This window comes from Gopherus flavomarginatus, chromosome 6, assembly GCF_025201925.1.
Source record: "Gopherus flavomarginatus isolate rGopFla2 chromosome 6, rGopFla2.mat.asm, whole genome shotgun sequence".
Classification (NCBI taxonomy): Eukaryota; Metazoa; Chordata; order Testudines; family Testudinidae; genus Gopherus; species Gopherus flavomarginatus.
The window spans coordinates 111453325-111473207 of NC_066622.1; the positions used below are offsets into that span (position 1 = coordinate 111453325).

Below are 19883 nucleotides of genomic sequence, written 5' to 3' on the forward strand. Positions count from 1 at the left end.
ATGCCACTCAACCTCCTCACCTCCATTAACACAGCAATTGCTACTTTTACCACCACAAGAAATGTATCTTGAAAGAAAACAGACCTTCTAAAAACAAGGACTTTATAAACAGTCAGAATTGGAACAGGATATTTTGATAGAACTTCATATAACAAAAGACTCCTTCGAATGACACTAGGGAAACTAGTTCTTTTATATCCTTTCAGATCAGTTTCCCCTTTAGCAAACAGCAGCCACTCTGGACTTTCAAGAGAGGACATCCGTAGAAGGGCCCCATCCAATTCCCTCAGGCTGTGACTAGGATATCTCTGGACACTCACATTAAGCAGAGTATTGCCTGATTAGCTTCTTCCATGCTCTTTTTCTTCTCAGCCATGTCTATATGTTGGTAATAGAGGCTCAGTGGGGGGATTGAGGGCTCAGGGAAATATATAAGAGAGAGGGAGAACATGGATATTTTAAATATTGGATAGCAATGCGTATTTTTAACACAATAGATTACATCAGATTCTTCCATCTCAGAACTAGGTTAAATAAAAGTCAATTTAGATGAAGTTACTCCTGTCTTTAGGTAAAATAATAGACCTGCAACTTCTTTAGATTTGGAACAATTAGGATGGTGAATGGATGCACAATATTTGCAGCTATACATATTGATCTAATTAGGATCTGTACAGTGTTTCTTATTGTAAAAATGTATCTATTGTCAAATTTGCAAATGTGACAAGTCATTTGCATATTAGTTGATATGCCATCTTAGGGTCCAAATACAAAAGTCTGTTATGGTATTTTGGGGTTTCCGAATGCCTACACTTGTGCAGTGACTATTGGTTTTATGCACAGCAGTATATACTGGATCCCACTTTGCCAAATTTTGATTGTAATAAATGAAATTAAAAATCTGATAACTCTGAGTTTAAAACACCTCACATTTCTAAAACTTGCAGTTAAATTGTGCAAGCTTTCTCTTTGTGAATAGGGTCCCCAGGGAGATTGTGTTGACCTTTTAAAACCCTCTAGAAACACCACCTACATAAATAACCTCAGCTACATGGGGTAAAAGGACCTCTAGACAACATTAACATGAAGAGAAAGGTTATGGAGGGCTAATGTCAAAATGCACTGTGAGCAATAAGTAATGAACACAAACCATGATTGATAATGACTAGCACAGAGCCTTAATTCATCTTTTCTCCATCATTCTACTGTGAGGGACCATATCAAATTAAATAGTGGCCCAGCAAGGGTTTATTCAACCATACAAAGCAGGGGCATGAAGGAAAGACAGATTAAAGTAGCAATGACTGGAGTGTAATTGCAGATTCTTAAATGAACAGCATGGTTCAAAGAGGAAGAAGGGAAAAAAATGTAGATGAATCAATTGAACAACAAAAGAAACCAGGTCTAACAAACTGCAAGTGCAGCTGATATACTAAGTGACCTTCAGTATCAATACCTCCCATGTTATATTATCATTGCAGTAAAGGGAACTCCTCCTTAGAGCCTCACGTAGGGACTTGTGTTAAATGCTATTCCACATATATTACAGTATGTTCAGTGGTTTACACTAGTCAGTAATAAAACCAGTTGTATGAATGCAAAAAAAAACCCCAAAACAACGTATTACAACTTCTAATAGAAAAAATCTGGATGTAGCTCCTGATGATGATGGCTTTCCTCTCCTTGATTGCCCTAAAAGTATTCTAAATGTTCTAAATTGTGTAGATGTGAAATCATTAGAATAGACGATAAACTCCTTGGAGCAGGGACTGTATCTTCCTAACCTTCCTGAGTGTTAGAACAGCACATAGCTCAGTGAGGTCCCAAACCTGTTTGGGCCTTTGGATGCTACTGCAATACAAACAACACTATTCAAAAATTATAGCAAGTTCTGCTACTCTACAATTTGTAAAAGCAACTTAATAACCCAGGAAATTTTATGAAGACTTCTACTTGGGAATACAGCATATTTTAGCTTTAAATACTTAATTTGAAGTTTATTTGGCTCATGATGGAATTTTTCTCAAATTACATTCAAATTTGTGATCTATATAGAGCTATGCTCCTATAGGTATAGGTGCAGACTTACTCAGATCCCGGGGGGTGCTCGACCACTGCTCTGCCCCAGGCCCTACCCCCACTCTACCCCTTTCTCCAAACCCCCACTTTGCCTCTTCCTGCCCCCGCTCCTCCCCCTCCCCCCAGTGTCTCCTGCACAGCCCAGAATAGCTGATCGTGGAGGTCGGGAGGCGCTGGGAGGGAGGGGAAGGAGCTGAGCACCCACCTTTTTTTTTTCCTGTGAGCCCTGGAACAACCACAAAGTCAGCACCTATGCCTGTAGCATAGTAGCTGTCTTAATTATTAGAATTTTCAGAAACATTTATCAGTAGTTCAAGATTCTAAAGTTAATCTACTTAATGGTAGAAAAAACAACACCATGTGGCATGCCAGTTGATAATTTTACTCTTAACATAGAGCTATAATGACCAATTGTCTAACAGAAAAATACTATCTAACATAGATTTGGAATTTGCTAAGAAAACATCTAAATTGCAAAACTGACATTTCAAAAAGGGAATTTGCACATAATGTTAATAAATACAACAAATGTGATAAGTCAAATGCACTTCCATCCAGTTTTACTAAAGCATATAATTTCTAAATAATTACATCCATTGCAAATATATTTATATGGATCAGTAATATATTAGCCACCAACATATATAATGTCTTTATGGTAATTATTCATTTCAGAGTTCTACTTCTGAAAAACACTATTTTTGAGAGAGTACAATTGCATACAGTATGTAATTTTCAAGAGCAAGTACATTTTGGGTCAAACTGTGCAGCTTTGCTTGAGTAAGGATTGCAGATTCTGGCTTTCATGGGCAAATTTGATTTTAGTTCTAGCAGTCACTTGACAAAATTTCTCTCTTAGCTACGTTGGTCAACTGCAACAAATTCACAGGATTGCACAGGTCTGATTGTAGGCACATTTGATCCATTAACTATTTCTAAATGTGGAAGAAGAAAGCAGTGATTGTCCTCAGCGTTAACATACGGTAATTGTACAAACTAATGACCCAATCCCATATTCATTACGTAGGTAAATAAACCTCATTGACAGCAGCGCAAAATTTTCTTGACACAAGAGCAGGATAGGCTCAGAATGTTTCACATTCCTGTTTTCTTTCTATTCATATCAAATGAGACACAAATAAAAGTGCTCTGAGTACGTCCAGATGTTACTTAATCCAATTATTTCTCTCTGAACAATTTAACTGTGGATCATATTAATTGGAAGGAAATTAAAACAATAGTCAGATGAGTTCTGTCCACAGTTCTTTCTGCTAGCAGAGGCAGCTTCTTGCAGGTGGCTCATCTGTCAGAGGCCTTTCTGTGACTACCTCCCTGTGGTGCTGGCAAATGCATCTTATGAAAGGAAGGCTGATTTAGTTAATTATTTTTAATTGGATGTTTTAGTTAAGTGTTTCAAACTGATAAAAGCGGCCTACATGCATTTTGTGCCAGTAATCAGGACAAGAGCATGGAATGAGGAAAGGTCAGGGGGTCCCCTCTCTGTGTTAAATAACCAGAAAAGAGCTAGTGAGGTGGAGGTCACAGAAGAAGGGATTGGGAATAAGAAGAGGCTGACCATACCAGTAGCTACAGTCATGCGTGTTCTGTGCTAGCAGCTCTCTGGCTTATAATTACAGCGAAAATAACAAAAATAATTACTTGCAATCACAAATTTACAATTAAGTATTTGAAAACAGAACTGAAAAAATGCATGAGCACAGGCTTATAATCACTCCCTCCAGTCTTGGAGCCTTAGTATTTCACCCGTCCTACAGATTTTTCTACCTCTCCATGGTTTATTACACTAAAAAACCACAACCCAGAACTACATTCCTGTTTAAAAAAGCACATCCTTTTAACAGGACAGGGGAATTTAGGATTTCAGGACTCTGCATGGATGTGTCTATCTCGTAGGTCACACAAGAACAAAATATGATAGCACTGCTATAGTTCATTTCCTCCAAGGCTTTCAGAATGCTTTACAAACAAATTAATTACACCTCACAACAGCCCAGTAAGGTAGATATTGTTATCCCCAGTTTACACATGGGATAGCTGAAGCACAAGATTATATGACCTGTCCAAATTAGAGAGAGACAGGACAGGACAGCACAGCACAAGAACCCACCTATCCCAATTCGCTTGCCTGTGCTTAAACCACGAGATCATTGTCCTGCCTAAGAGGACAATTTCTAAGGACCCTACCTTGCAAACAGTTATGGAAGTGCTTTGCTTGAAAACATGCAAGTAATTCCATTAACTTCACAGGAGTGCTCACTTGTTTCAATTAAGAATGTGTGAAAATGTTTGCAGGATTAGGGCCTAAAACAGCACAGCACATAAAGTACAGCTAGAACAGATAAACAAAAAGGTGTGGTCCTGAATGCCCTCAGCAGTCTGAGGTACAAGCTGCAATCCAATACCTTTTGGTTACCTGCTGGTCTTTAACAGACTCAAACACTCTGTTTGTAAATACTAGGAAAAAAGGAACTTCCAGGAACACAGTTGAGAAAAGAACTACAGGCAGGGATAAGAAGACAGACAATTGCCTGCAGTTTTTAAAGCAATGAGCTTGGCGTTGACTTTAAACAAGCTACTTGTTAGCTGATCCACTGTTTGTAAGCCAGCACAAAAATTGAGTAAAGATTATATAGATCATCGGTGCTCTCTGAGAGAAGTATCTAAATGTTAAAACAAGACAACCCTCCCCCCTGAAACAGCCAAACAAAAATCATGCCCCAGGAAAGGGATACCACATCTTTCACCTTACAATATTAAGTCTCTCCTCAGATCTCCTGTTAATAGGATTCCTTTAGCCAGCAGATGGATTGTGAATACGGGCAGTTTCATCTACTAAAAGACGACATAAATCATCATTGAGAAAGGAGAGACCGCAGTAAGGTTATCACTATACAGCCTTCTCCATGAAAGGTTTGCATTAAAGCATTAGTGAAATTAATTCATCTTTCATAAGAGCTTTGAGCAGTATCTGTGATCTATGATAACAACCAATTTCTCACTATGGGGGAAAAAACATTACTCTGCCCTGATAGACTACACAAATCTGCTTTTTTAAATGGCCTAACATTATCTGCAGTGTTGCTCCCAAAGGCATCATTTCAGATTCATGCCCAGCCAAGAGGACCAATAAATCAACACAGAAAGTTTTGTTAGTTTTATATGCAGTGGGCTGTAATTATTTTGAATTGCATTATGCCTCAATCATTGTAATTACTTTTAGATCATCCTTAAGCGGCAGTAATAAAAAGAAAAGAAATCAGTCTTAAACCAATTCACATATACAAAAAAAAGTTAATGTAATGATAAAAGTCTGGCTAAAACACACAAAAGCCTGGAAATTTAGTGTGAAGACTGATGCGCTGCTCATGCATCTCATTGTGGCAGAAGAGATTTTTAGAATACCCACTATTTGAAATCTATTTGTTGAAGACCATGTAATCACCAATGTGTGGGAAAGAGGAAAATGAGTTAAACACAGTGATCTAGTTTCAGCTGTAAATATACAAGCTTAACTTAGATGTAGTGTAGGCTTTTTGTGATATTTTTCCTTTTTCTGCCTTAAAATGAAAGAGAACAAGAAACATAAAATTTAACTATATATTAAAAATATCTAGCATTACTTTCAAATTTTGCCAAGTAAACAAAAAAATTTACCTGCTGTATGTATGCCATACTGCAGCCTGAAATGAGTGGGAATATACGCCAAAGTGTAGCTATAGCAACCTTATTATAATATATTGCGTTGTATGGAGAAACAGAGATTAAATCCTGAAAAAGATGTCTGATCCAGGGGTTTCTCCTTTTTCATACACCACTTCCATAACATCATTTGGACAACTACAGGAATTGCTGACTCAGAAAAATAAAATCAGAAAATATTTTTTGCGTTTTCAGACGTGTTTTAATTTAATTTAGCAGGTAGAAATAAGTAGAAGCCTGTAGTGTGTGACTAGCAAGTTCTCTATGGTTAACATCAAATGTTCCACGGATAAGGCTCTAAGAAAGTTGTAATGTATCGTTATTTTTTTCCAGAAGTTGTGGCCACAGTTTGTTAAAGTTGAAATGTTGGTGCAGTCAATTCAAGTACAGTAAAAACTAAAACAAAAACTAACAAAAAATGTTCCCCCCCATCATAATGGGCAATTGCAAGTGAGAGTGAAAATGCCCTCAAAGTAGAGGTGTGGTGGCTTTGCAGGAGAGTGGGGGTCTTCAGGACAGAGATGTGGGAGCCCCTAAGGGCAGAAGTAAGGGGGGGTTCAGGTGTGAGTGGGTGGCCAGGTTACAAAACTCTAGTTTTGTAACTGATTAGATGTTGAGTTGGCAGCAGGGTCCTTTACTCTCCAACAGGAGCTGGATAACCCCTCTTCCCCCCAATTCCTTCAATTTCCAGGGCATGGTATGGGGACCTGAGCCCTTGTGCCCCAAAGGTGGCCCCAGCTCAGAGACCCCTGAAGGCCCTGTGGAGGACTAGCAGCCCCTGTCACAGGCCTTGACTGGTCCTACTCACCATGGCCTCCCTGAGCCCATCCCCTGGTACAGCCAGGCACCTGTGGAAGGTGCTGGCCTCCAGGTTGAGCAGGAGCTGCTGCTGCTAGAGGAGGAACTGCCCTAGGCAAAGTGAGAGGGAAGTGCCAGCAGGACTGAGTGCTGGTGGCAGCAGTCTGTATGGAGCCCGGGCAGAGAGTGCGGCAAGCCCCTCGGGAATCCACCTCTGACCCATATGGGTCTCCAGTCCCATCCTTCTCCTTGTCTGCCTCCACCAGTGGCCCTACTGGGTCATGACAAAGGAGTGGCTGGGACAGATTTGGGTAGCATTACAGTCCTGTGCACCAAGTCGCAACGCCACTCACTTAAATTTTCTGTAACTATAAAAAGTTGCAGTGTGTGTTAAAAGCTGTAGTTTCCACAACACAACCATGGGCTGTGATTTTCTCATAGCCTTATCCATGCACAATCTGCTGTTCAAAACTCTCAACAGTATGATGAAATAATTCCTTAATATGGATCAGTCTTATTTCTTTTGTCAACCAGCCACATTTCTACAGCTTATCAGTGATGGAGAAAAAGTATTAAATAAAATGCTCTGAACAGCCACCAATGCTCCCCTTCAAGTAGAGCAAAACCAAACTCCTAATGTAAGTTTTTAACATTTATTTTTATTTTAAGAGGCCTAGTGAAACCAAAAATGTTATCAAAAAGGCAGTTAATTCTGCTTACATTCTCAGTAGATGTATGTGCATTATAAATGAGAACATGTTTGCTAAAAATCATACATCAAAAGGGATGATCTTCATGCCATCAACCCTTAAATATTTAGGCAGTGCTCTCCCCAGGAGTGGATGAACTAGCTAGATGCCTGCGCAAATATTTACAAATATTCTGATTTCATTTTTAAATTCAGCTACTACTGAACTTAAGTAATTTGCACATTTAACCTAAAAAAGTCAGTAAGAACCGACTCTGTTTATTTGTATTCTTCTGATTTTTAAAATCCATACAACAGTAAGTGCTTATTCCGTGCTCTGTGCACTCCTGTAAAATGTACTATCTCAAAAAATACAATTAAATATCAAAGAACAGAAACAAATCCAGCAATTTTATTTAGGTTTGCAGATGGTACCCCCCAAACTCCCAGTGCCCTTAGTTTGACTTTGTAAGTTTTGTCCAGGACTTCAAATTCAATGTCAGGTATGTTACAGTCCTTATTTTGGGAAGAAAATACCACCATGAAGATCACAAAAGCAGTGTCAAAATAGTAATAATAAATAACTTTTTTTTAAAGGAAGTAAATATATTCACGTATCCTTGAAAGTTACTTGCTGTTCTTGCAAATACAACAGGCACTATTAAAAATTCAACATATACCTCCCCTAGTACCTGCAGTAACCATGGTATCTTCCTACACAGAATAAAAGATGCTATTACCACACCACTGTGGCAAAGCAGATGTGGTTTTAAATGGTACTCAGTTGTACTTACTTAAGTCCCATCCACTTAAAGAGGAAAACCTATTTGCCTAGAACGGATTCATAATCTGGACTCTTCCTGTTCTGTGAACTTAATGTACTACTAAATATTTTCAGCAGGTTTGCACCCCTCACCAACAACATTTAAAAAAAATACATAAAATGAAAAAAGATATACAAAGGAAAGTTTGTTTGAATCTCCTATAAATAATAAATTCTTTACAATGTGTTACTGTTTAAACATAGAACTTCAGTTGAGTTTGATAAATATACTTAAAGGCTTACAAAAATGTATATTATAGGTTCTATGAAATGGAGATACAAACAAACTAGAGGCTTATGACTTGATGCTGATCAAGTTCATACCACTTTAAGTCAGGAGTAACACCAATGAAATCATCAGTGCAAGAGAAACTAGAACCGGACCCTTATACTTTGGAATGCTCCATTGGACTGTACATACCTCAGGGAAATAATCCTGTGGAAACTTCTCTTTTTCCAGCATGGGTGTGCTTTCTAATGTATCTGAGTAGATTTCTTTGCCAGTAACCTTTTTATACTTCTTGGCTAGGAAGAGATATAAAAACACACTTAACATATGTACCTATATCACTGCAACCAGTATCATTGCAACCAGCTTTTAGCATTCATCAGAAAAGCAGCAGAATCTACAGGATAGAGGCAGTGTTGGTCTGGTCTATTAGTATGTAAAATCAGAGCTGTTTTTTGATGGTAGGAAGAGGCAAAGTTGGATCACAAGTTATACCATCTCTTGCTTATTTTGCATATTGCACTGGGTTACAGGCAGTGAGAATTTTTAACTATTCGGATATTATTTGTTGTATTACCATAGCATCTAGAAGCCCTACTCCTGGTCTAAGACCTCATTCAACCTTGGACAGAAAATCTTGATGAAATCTGGATCTGAGATGTTTGGTCTAGTCTCTAATAAACATCCAGAAACCTACGCTAAATAGTAACAAACAGGTCAAAAACAGATATAAATAAATTTATTAAAAATAAATTGAAGTGTAAATGATGCTATTTAAAATACTGTAATTGTATAATTTATCATTTACTTTATTTACATTTTAAAATATATGCCTGTTCTTTACACTAGGCACAGACATAATATAAAAATTACAAATTTGACAAAACAAACCAATATTCAATCACACTGCTCTACAGCCAAAATGCTTCTGAAATAAATGTAGTCCAACTTTACTAATTCTGGGTCACTGAGAACAAAAATGATGCTTAAAATTGTTGACTGGCTCTAGTTTTCAAGATATGCTATTGGGTCAGTATATACGACCTTGACTTGGGAATGGCGGAGGATAAATGAGTTATAAAGGGAAGGGATCTCAATTTAAACCAGAAATGACTAAAATACATCTTTGACTGGATCTATGAATAAATCTATGACTAGGTTTGGACAGTACTTGCTTTTTAGGCAAAACAATGAATGATGCAATCTGAAGCTGGTATTGCATCATACATGATATGAATTGCATCATGTTATTCCTAGAAGTCGTGGATGATGCAATCATAAGGAAGCTTCCATCACTCTGCTGAATAAATTGCCCTATATCAGCTCTAGAAATCATACAGTGTCGTGCTCTCTTTTTTGTCAGTGTTTGATTTTGCAAAGGGACACATTTCTGTTCAGCCAAAGTAAGCACAGATGCCTCGTACTTGTGTGAACAGTGGAGATAACTTCTGCTATGTTTGTGGTGAAGTGACTTTTGCATCACAAAAGGGCAGTATAACCACTATGGTTAAGAAAGCCTATCACCTTTCTTTTGGCTGCAAAACTGGAGATCAGGACAAGAGGTGGGCCCCACACATATGCTGCAACACTTGTGCAACAAATCTTCGCCAGTGGTTGAACAGGAAAAGGAAATATATGCCTTTTGCAGTGCCAATGATTTGGAGAGAGCCAACAGATCATACCAGCAATTGTTACTTCTGCATGGTGCCTCCAGTTGGGAAAGGTGTGTCAAAGAAGAAAAAGTAGACTGTGCATTATCCAAACATTCCATCAGCTATACGCCCAGTACCCCACGGAGAAGGACTGCCGGTTCCTGATGCACCAGAATCATTCTCACTTGAGTCAGACGAGGAAGAGGATGAAACTTCTGGTCCTGAACCATCAATGTCACAGGACTCACATTTTCTCCCATCTTCCTCCTCTGAACCACACCTCATAACACAAGGTGAACTGAATGACCTTGTCAGGGATTTGGAACTACCCAAGAGTAAGGCAGAGCTGTTGGGCTCCAGACTACAGCAGTGGAATCTCCTGGCAGGCTATCAGGGCAAATGGAACCCATCAATGCTTGCAGACTATTGCTGGACAGTGACAAGAGATGCTCCATTTAATGAATGCAAGAGACAAGCCAAGAAGCGCCGAGTAGACACTGAATAGGACTAAACTATGTACATAATAGTTTTTTGCCTTTTGTTTCATAATCAATTTTATTTATATAACCCTCTTGCTGATTTTTAAAGTGTTACGTAAACAGGACAGGTGAAATATTATCATGTAAAGCAACCATAAACACATGAAAAGACCTAGGTTTACAATTTATGATTAAAACTCTACTATCTACACAATATACATAGACATAAAATGTAAAAACTTAAATATCTTAGAAACAGTAGCCAATCAGTTGTTTTAATTGTCATATTTGAATTCAGCACATCAAAATACATAATAAATATCACATTTTATCTCTGAAGCAGACGACTTCTCAAAAATTGTAGACTAGTGTTACCTACTGTCTCAACCTTTAAAGTCAGAGGTACTATCAATTATTACCTCCTTAACTCCCTTAGGCCTGGTCTACAATGCAGGGGTAAGTCGCCCTAAGTTACGCATCTTGAGCTTTATTATTCACGTAGCTTAGGTCAACTTACTGCAGAGTCTACACTGCGCTGCATTGACGGGAAACACTGTCCCGTCGACTTACCTTACTTTTCTTGTTCTGGTTGAGTACTGGAGTCGATGGGAGAGTGATCTGTGATTGATTTAGTGGGTCTTCACTAGACCCGCTAAATCAACCCCCGGTGCATTGATCGCAGCAGTACTGATCCCCAGTAAGTGTAGATATTCCCTTAGACTGTATGGAGCAGAACTGTAATTGCCCAATACCACCCTCCGGAAACTCTCAGAAACGAGCCAAGCTACTCTTCCAAGGTTTGCAAGTGTCAACAAAAATCTCATGGTCAGTGGTACAAAAAGGGATCTAAATAATCAGCATATATGTGTAGATTGCTAGGAAGAAGTCATCAGCTAACACAACCAGTGCAGCTTCTATATCACACTTCAGGGCCAAAACCTAACTGACTGGGGCCAAAGAGAGTAGAGGACTCTATATATTGCTGGAATTGCCTTATCACAAACTTCTCCCAAAAAAGGAATATTCAAGATAGGGCAATATCGGATAGTTTTTTTGGTGTCAACATATGATACTTCGAGTAAGGAGCAAATATGTGGTTCTTTAAGACAAACTGACATTGTGGCTTCCCTAAGGCACTTTAGAGGGAGTTCCAAGAAAAGTGCTAAGAATTATTAGGGACATGGAAAAGATCTTCTATGAAAAGAGACTGTAAACTTTGGGATGATTTAACTCTAGAGGGGGACATAACAGTATACAAAATATTGACAGGTATAGAAAAAGCAGACTGGGAACTTTGACTCTCCCTATCTCCGCATACAGACACAAGGAGGCATTCAATGAAATTAGAAGGCAGCAGCTTCAGAACTGATACAATTAGGTATTCTTTCCACACAGCACATCATAAGACTGTGCAATTCATTACCACAAAATGTCAGAATTTAGGAAGATTTAAAAGAAATTAGACATTTAAATGGATAACAAGAATATCCACAGTTACAACAAACACAGATACAGAGGACATAAAAGCCCATGCTTCAAGCCTTAAAACAGAGGTAGGCAACCTATGGCACACATGCCAAAGGTGGCACACGAGCTGAGTGGCACTCACACTGCCTAGCTCCTGGTCTGGGGGGCTCTGCATTTTAATTTAATTTTAAATGAACATTTAAAAAATCTTATTTACTTTACACAAAACAATAGTTTAGTTATAAATTATAGACTTATAGAAAGGGACCTTCTAAAAAATGTTAAAATGTATTACTGGTGCGTGAAACCTTAAATTAGAGTGAATAAATGAAGACTGCACACCACTTCTGAAAGATTGGTTTAAGGCAGGGGTTGGCAACCTCTATATTTTAAGGGTTAGGAGGAGACTCTCTTGGGGTGCAGATTATCCACCTACTGTGGGGTTTCTTGGACCTTGCTCTGAATCATCAGATAGGTGACATTGTTGGAGAGAGGATACTGGACTAGATGGATCACAGGTCTCATGCAAATGGTAGTTTCTATCTCCCTAGGTAGACAATAATAATTCATAATTCTGTGCCACACTGAAGAGTTTAGGCCCTTCAAACTGATGGTCTTCAACATTATTCTGCTCCTGTCTCAGGAGTCCAGAAGACTGGAGCTAAAATAGGGTTGCCAGGTGTCTGTTGTTTTTTTTTACCAAAATGCCCAGTTGAAAAGGGACCCTGGTGGCTCAGGTCGGCACAGCTGAATGGGCTGTTAAAAGTCCATATAGTGGTGCAGCAGGAATCCGGGGCTAAGGCAGGTTTCCTGCCTGCCCTAGCTCCACGTGGCTCCCAGAAGCAGTCGCCAAGTCCCTGCAGCTCCTAGATGCATGGGTGAGCAGGGAGGCCAGGAACTGCAACCAATGGGAGCTGCGGGGCAGCGCCTGTGGGTGCAAGGGTAGCACACAGAGCCTCCCTAGCCACCCATGCATCTAGGGGCTGCAGGGATCTGGCGGCCATTTCCTGGGAGCCGCGGTAAGTGCTGCTGGGACCCCGCACCTCAACCTCCTGCCCCAGACCAGAGTCCCCTCCCACATCCAAACTCCCTCCCGGAGCCCCCCCAACCCCTCAACCCCCAGTCCCAGCCTGAAGCCCCCTCCTGCACCCCAAACCCCTCATCCCCAGCCATACCCTAGAGCTCGCACCCCTAGCTGGAGACCACACCCTCTCCCACACTCCAAACTCCTTGGCTGCAGCCAGGAGCCCCCTCCTGCACCCTGAGCCCCCCATTTCTGGCCCCACCTGGAGCTCGCACTGCCAGAACAGAACCCATACACCCTCACACCTCAACCGTCTGCCCCAGCCCGGAGCCCTCTCCCACACTCCAAACCCCTCATCCCTAGCCCAACCACAGTGCCCGCAGCCCTAGCTGGAGCCCTCACCCCTTCTGCACCCCAACCCTCTGCCCAGCCTGGTGAAAGTGAATGAGGATGCGGGAGAGCCAGCGATGGAGGGAGAGGGGATGGAACAACCAGGGCCTTGGAGAAGGGGTGACACAGGGCCTCAGGAAGGGGCTGGGGTGTTTGGTTTTGTGGGATTAGAAAGTTAGCAACCCTAAACTAAGACGCTTTCTGTATAACCACACTAGTAGCTAAGAATTTAGAAGCAATTTCAGTGGCATTGAAAACAGCCTGCAAGGAGAATTTCATAATCAACTGATCCTCAGAGATGAGGGACTGAAATTAGTCCTTTTGGTCTTGTGGTAGTCATTAAATTAAATGTGTGAATTTAGAATAAATGTTATAATCATATATTGTCATTGAGCCCTGTTAGTTTGCAACTCAAAATTGAAGAGCCACCTAGGAGTAGAGAATGTATAATTGTTTGGACTCTTTGTCTGAAGGAGAGATTTGGAGTGAGCTTGACAGTTTCTTACATTAATCACATCCACCACCAGGGGATTTGGGGTAGGAGGGAGAATAAATACTCCATCCCTTCGGTTGGAATATAATTTTTTTTTTTATCTGCCCATTTGCAGTTGGGCAGAATAGTGGCAGTGTTTCCCATAAAATGTGTGCAGGCAATAACAGTGCCTCATTAATTGGTAGGGCGTTTTTTCCCGGGGGAAGTAATATTTAGAATGTCCACCAGGGAACGTGGGGACTCCTGGAACTCTCCTAGCTGGCGCTGGAGGGATTCCACCAGGAGTTTCATTAGACTCATAGACTTTAAGGTCAGAAAGGACCACTATGATCATCTAGTCTGAATTCCTGCATAATGCAGGCCACAGAATCTCACCCACCCACTCCTGGAACAAACCCCTAACCTATGTCTGAGTTACTGAAGTCCTCAAATTGTGGTTTAAAGACCTCAAGGTGCAGAGAATGCTCCAGCAAGTGACCCATGCCCCATGCTGCAGAGGAAAGCGAAAAATCTCCAGGGCCTCTGCCAATCTGCCCTGGAGGAAAATTCCTTCCCAACCCGAAATATGGAGATCAGTTAAACCCTGAGCATGTTGGCAAGACTCACCAGCCAGCACCCAGGAAAGAATTCTCTGTAGTAACTCAGATCCCACCCCATCTAACATCCCATGACAGATCACTGGGCATATTTACCTGCTAATAATCAAAGATCAATTAATTGCCAAAATTAGGCTATCCTATCATACCATCCCCTCCATAAACTTATCAAGCTTAGTCTTGAAGCCAGATATGTCTTTTGCCCCCACTACCACCCTTGGAAGGCTGTTCCAGAACTTCACTCCTCTCTAATGGTTAGAAACTGAAGTCTACCGCTTCTACTGTCCACTTTCCTCACCCAGCAGTCTCCCATCAGAATTCTTTGGTCCTGCTTCCATCTGCAAGTCTGAGCTTTTCCCTTCAGCCTCCTCATGTCTTTGCTCCATTATCCGGTCGAACCCCCTTCTAAACTCGACCAGAGTTTCCACCTGCATCTCCAGTCCTCGGATCTTTTCTTCCATCAGCTCTATCAGTTGGCACTTCATGCAGACAAAACTCTTTTCAGGAACCCCCTTCAGGATCATGTACATGCTGCAGCTTCCATATCCAGTCACCCTCATTGTGTCTTTCACTGCTACCTCTATATCGATCATAGCCTTCCCACCAAAATGAGACAGTCCTCCAGGAAACACAAACCAAAGAAAACCACCACCACTTACAGCAAAACAAACCCCCAACAGGCACCAGAACAGCAGCAGAACACCACCCACTCTTTTCACGAGCCTGTCAATTCCTCTGCCTAGGTCTCTGAGTCTCCCCTGCAAACTCTCCCTGTAAAGTCCCACTGAAACCCCTGTTTACAGCTCTGGTTGCTGGCTCCTCTGCTGCTGCAGTTGTCCATGCCGCTGCCTGACTGGCTGGATACCTTTATAGGACCCCTAAGCAGAGAAATCCCGCCCCCTAATCAGGGCTCAGTTTCTCTCCCAGCACACTGCCCCTACCAGCCACCACACATATAACTACAAAATACATACACAAAATACAAAAACCTTCTCCTCCTTACGTTCTGGAAGATTAAAGTTACCAGAAGAAGAGGATGTTGGTGGCATTACTGCCTCATCTAGTGAGGAGGATTTGGCTGCTAGGTGCGAGCTTCCCTCAATCTGAAGCTTTTGCTCCTCTTGTACTTCTCTTGCTGCCTAGGGGGCACACAGCACCAGAGGATGGTCTGTTGGTGCCTGTGAATGAAGCAGTACCATTGGGTGTTGGGGTTTATTTCTAGTGGAACCCTATAAAACTGTTTACCAAAGTACCCCCATGGGTTCCAGTACGCCTACTGAGGAGGAGAGGGATAGAGGAAAGATCCTCAAGGGGCTTGTTGGGTCTCTTGAAGGTCCTCTTCAGTAAATGGACCCAGAAGGGTGTGAAGGTAGGTACCAAGACCTCAGAGTCAGACGTATCATCTCCTGGGCTAACAAGGGAGGGTCTCAAGCACTAGTGCTGGTACTGAGAGTTGGAAGTCTGAGATTCAGGTTACAGTTGATGGATGGGGGCTCTGGTAAAGTTCCTTATTAGGGGAGACTCCAGTTCATCCAAAATGAGACAGTCCTCCAGGGAAAAGGAGTGGAGTTGAGAGCTATGATAGCATCTGATTGCAGCCTGAGTCGGTGCTGGGACTGAGATCGGTATTGAGGAAGAGTTTGTGAATGTGGTACCGGAGAGGCTGATGAGGCATCTTCTCTAATCTCAGAGCTGTAGGAAGATGCTAGCACTGGAGTGCATGAAGAAGCCCTGTGTACATCATGGTGCCAAGAGGTGTCAAACAGTACTGAGGTAGGAGCCACCTTGTGGTTGAAAGACTTCTCCACACACAACTTCTGATATTGGTACTTGGTACTGATTTCAGTCGGTGCCTCAGCAGTACTCCTTAAGGGATGCAAGGTCTCCCGGGAGCAAGATTTATGGAGTGATCTATCTTTCTTCTTTGTTTCCCTTGTAGGGAGGAAAGGCTTCTTTTTCTTCAACGTCTTAGCCTCTGGAACTGCTGCTGGGGCTCCAGCTGTCACCAGGGTAGCCTGAGATGTTGAGGCGGACGTGCCGGGAGTGGCAAAGAGAATACTGCTGGAGTTAGGGAGCATTCCATTAAGGGGAACTTCAACCTAGCCTCTCTGTCATTTCTTGACCTACCTTTAAATCTCAAGCAGATTGTGCACTTTGACAGGATGTGGATGTCTAGAATGCCTGTTGCTCTGTGGAAAAGACCTGTGTAGCAAGTCTAGCAGGACTTAAAATCCAGGGTCTTTGGCATAACCTGGTGTGCTGAAGCACTAAAACTAAAACCCTGAAAGGGTAGGGAGGGCGGTGGAAGCACAACTGCGTTGAAATTAGAAAAATGTGAAAAGAAGAACATAACTAAATAAAAAGTTAAATTTACAATAAGTGAGAGAGGGTAGGAAGCGGTAGAACAGCAGACACCAAGCACTCCATCTCAAGCCACAGGTGGTTGAGAAGAAACTGAGTGGTGGCGGGTCTGTGCCTCCCTGTATGGCCTCGAGTGGGAGCATGAAGACTGGTCTGCACAGGTGCAGGTCTGCAGACACTGCTTTACAGTCTCCAGTTGAGAGTGCACAGGTGCACACACATACTATGATGGAACACTCATAGGGACACATACTCCAAGAATCATCAGTAAGGATGACAGAGTAGTTCCGTTTCTGTGTCCATTAAGTCTTGGCCACTCCGCTGATTACAGTCAATTACTGCCAACTGAAGGAGAGGTACACAGGGCAGAAGTCAGATAGCCACCATTAGGTGGCGTCAAGTTTCATAACTACCAAGTTGGACTGGATTTCAAACTTGCCATCCAGAGAAGGAGGACTTTAGATATACTATTACCAAACATCCTGAGCTGTTCACTCTCACTAGATGCTTGGTTAAAACCCAAACATAAAAATTAATCACTGTAAATTATCCAGATGAACTAGTATCTATAATCATGAAGCATTTACCGTAAGCTACCAATATATCTTTGGCACATACAGAAGATTTGATTTTTTTCCTATCACTTTTAAAATCTTGCTCCCACAGGAAGACTAAATAAACATCCTGATAAATGAATGTGGCATCATTCTAAGTACTCCATGGATGGATGTACTTTCCTTCAGTGAGTCTGACAATCTCAGCAAAAAGATCCTGATGTCATTCAAGACATAGAAAACATTTTTGGCAGCATATATAAAACACAGCCAGGAGTAATTTCTGTTCTGTGAGAACTGAAGGCTCTTACTGAGACAACATGAGTGAATATTAACTGGTAAACTACCATTTTGGCAGAAGGGGATGCTATATTATCAACCTACCCTGAGATCGAGGCCAAATGTAAACTAGTAATAGTTTGTCATTTACACGAGCATTGAGAAGCAGTCTTAGCATAAGAGGATGTGCCTTCTCATATCATTTCAGGTGAAAAAAACAACAACGGTTATTAACCTTTCTATAACTGTTGTTCTTTGAGATATGATGCATATGTCCATTCCACTGGGGGTGTTTGTGTGCTCCAGTGCACAGCTGACAGAGGTTTTTACCCCGAGCAGTAACTGTCAGGGTGGCTTGAGCACCCTTTGCTGCCTCATGCAGGCATAAAGGGTTGAGCCACCCCAGACTGCCTTTAGTTCCTTCCTACTGGAACAACTGTGATAGAGGGGGAAGGAAGGCGAGCCACTGAATTGATATGTACAACACATCTTGAAGAACAGTTACAGAAAAGTTTAACCATTTTTGTTCTTGTTCAAGTGACTGTACATGTCCAGTCCACTGTGGGTGACTCACAAGCAGTTCTATTTGGAGGCAGGACAAGAGTCTATTTGAACATGAACTAGAGCAGGGATAGGCAACCTATGGCACGGGTGCCGAAGGCGGCACGCGAGCTGATTTTCAGTGGCACTCACATTGCCTGGGTCCTGGCCACTGGTTACTGCATTTTACTTAATTTTAAATGAAGCCTCTTAAACATTTTAAAAACCTTATTTACATACAACAATAGTTTAGTTATATATTATAGACGTATAGAAAGAGACCTTCTAAAAATGTTAATATGTATTACTGGCACACAAAACCTTAAATCAGAGTAAATAAATGAAGACTCAGCACATCACTTCTGAAAGGCTGACGACCCCTGTACTAGAGGATCACTTGTCCAAATGCAGCATCATCTCTAGATTGTTGAGAGATTATGTAGGGCGAAGCAAATGCATGACATGATGAACAGGTTGCTGCTTTGTAAATGTCTAATATTAGTACATGAGCCAGAAATGCAGCACAAGCCACCTGAGATCTAGTTGAATGACCCAATATTCTATCGGTGGCTCTGCATTAGCTAACTGGTAACACAGGTGAACACAACTGTGTTCACTGTATCCATGCTGAAATCCTGTGTGGAAACCAGACAGCCCTTCATTCTGTCTGCAAATGTGATAAACAATTGAGACAATGATCTGAAAGGCTTAATTCTCTCCAGATGAAATGCTAACACTCTTCTTATATCTAGAGTGCACAGTGACTCCTTTCCCTTGCTACCATGAGGTTTTGGGAAGAAGGTTGGTAAGTAGGTTGCCTAGTTGATATGAAAAGAGGAGACCATTTTCGAAAAGAACCTTAGATGGGACAAAGGTAGACTTTATCTGCATAAAAAAGGATATATGGAGGTTGTGATACTAATGCCCTCAATTGCACTACTCTCCTGGCCAATATAATGGCTATTAAAAATGCCACCTTCATTGAAATGTATAACAGACAACAAGCTGCTAGAGGCTCAAAGGAGGGAGCTTTGATAAGCCCCAATTCAGGCTTCAGGGTGGAACAGGACTCGAAATGCAGAAACATCCTGTTCAAACCCTTTAAAAATCTTATGGCCAATGGGTTGGAAAAAAGGGAGCAGTTATCCACTGGAAGATGAAATGTGGAAATAGTTGCTAGGTTTACCCTAATCGAGCTAATCACTAATCCTTGATGTTTCAGATGCAAAGATAGTCCAGCATACGCTGAACAGAAGCAAGAATAGGACAGACCAGCTTGACCAGATGGAAAACCTTTTCTGGTTAGCCAGGGAAGTTGACCTCATTGACAGCTTTCTACTATTCAGCAGTATCTCCTGTAACTCTCTGTAGCAGAACTCCTCTGTCAATGTTAGCCATGAAGCCTCCAGGACCACAGATGGAGAGCCTCGAGGTTGGGGTGCAGGAGGCAGCCATGATTCTGCAAAACTACATGTGTGTGATGCAGGAGTAATAGTGGGAGACAGACAGATAGGTCCCAGAGCTGAGAAAACCAGCATTGACAGAACCATGCTGGGGTGGTCAGTATGAGACTGGCCTTGTCCTGTTTGTCCTTGTACAGAACTCCTGGCAGAAAAGGGATGAGGGGATATTGTATAGCAGACTCTTTGACCACATCAGTAAAAAAAAGCATCCATCAGTGAACCTGGGCTGTGACCTGCTCTGGAGAACT

The 19883-nt window shown here is 41.6% G+C and overlaps 1 protein-coding gene across 3 annotated transcripts in view; it reads right to left on the reverse strand.

Moving 5' to 3' along the window:
- Window positions 1-19883, reverse strand: part of INPP5A (inositol polyphosphate-5-phosphatase A) — a 422955-nt gene that overhangs the window by 138363 nt on the left and 264709 nt on the right. For all 3 annotated transcript variants that reach the window (XM_050959547.1, XM_050959548.1, XM_050959549.1), the window contains exon 6: window positions 8530-8633. In XM_050959547.1, the coding sequence (XP_050815504.1) occupies window positions 8530-8633 (104 nt within the window). The remainder of the gene's footprint in view (window positions 1-8529; window positions 8634-19883) is intronic.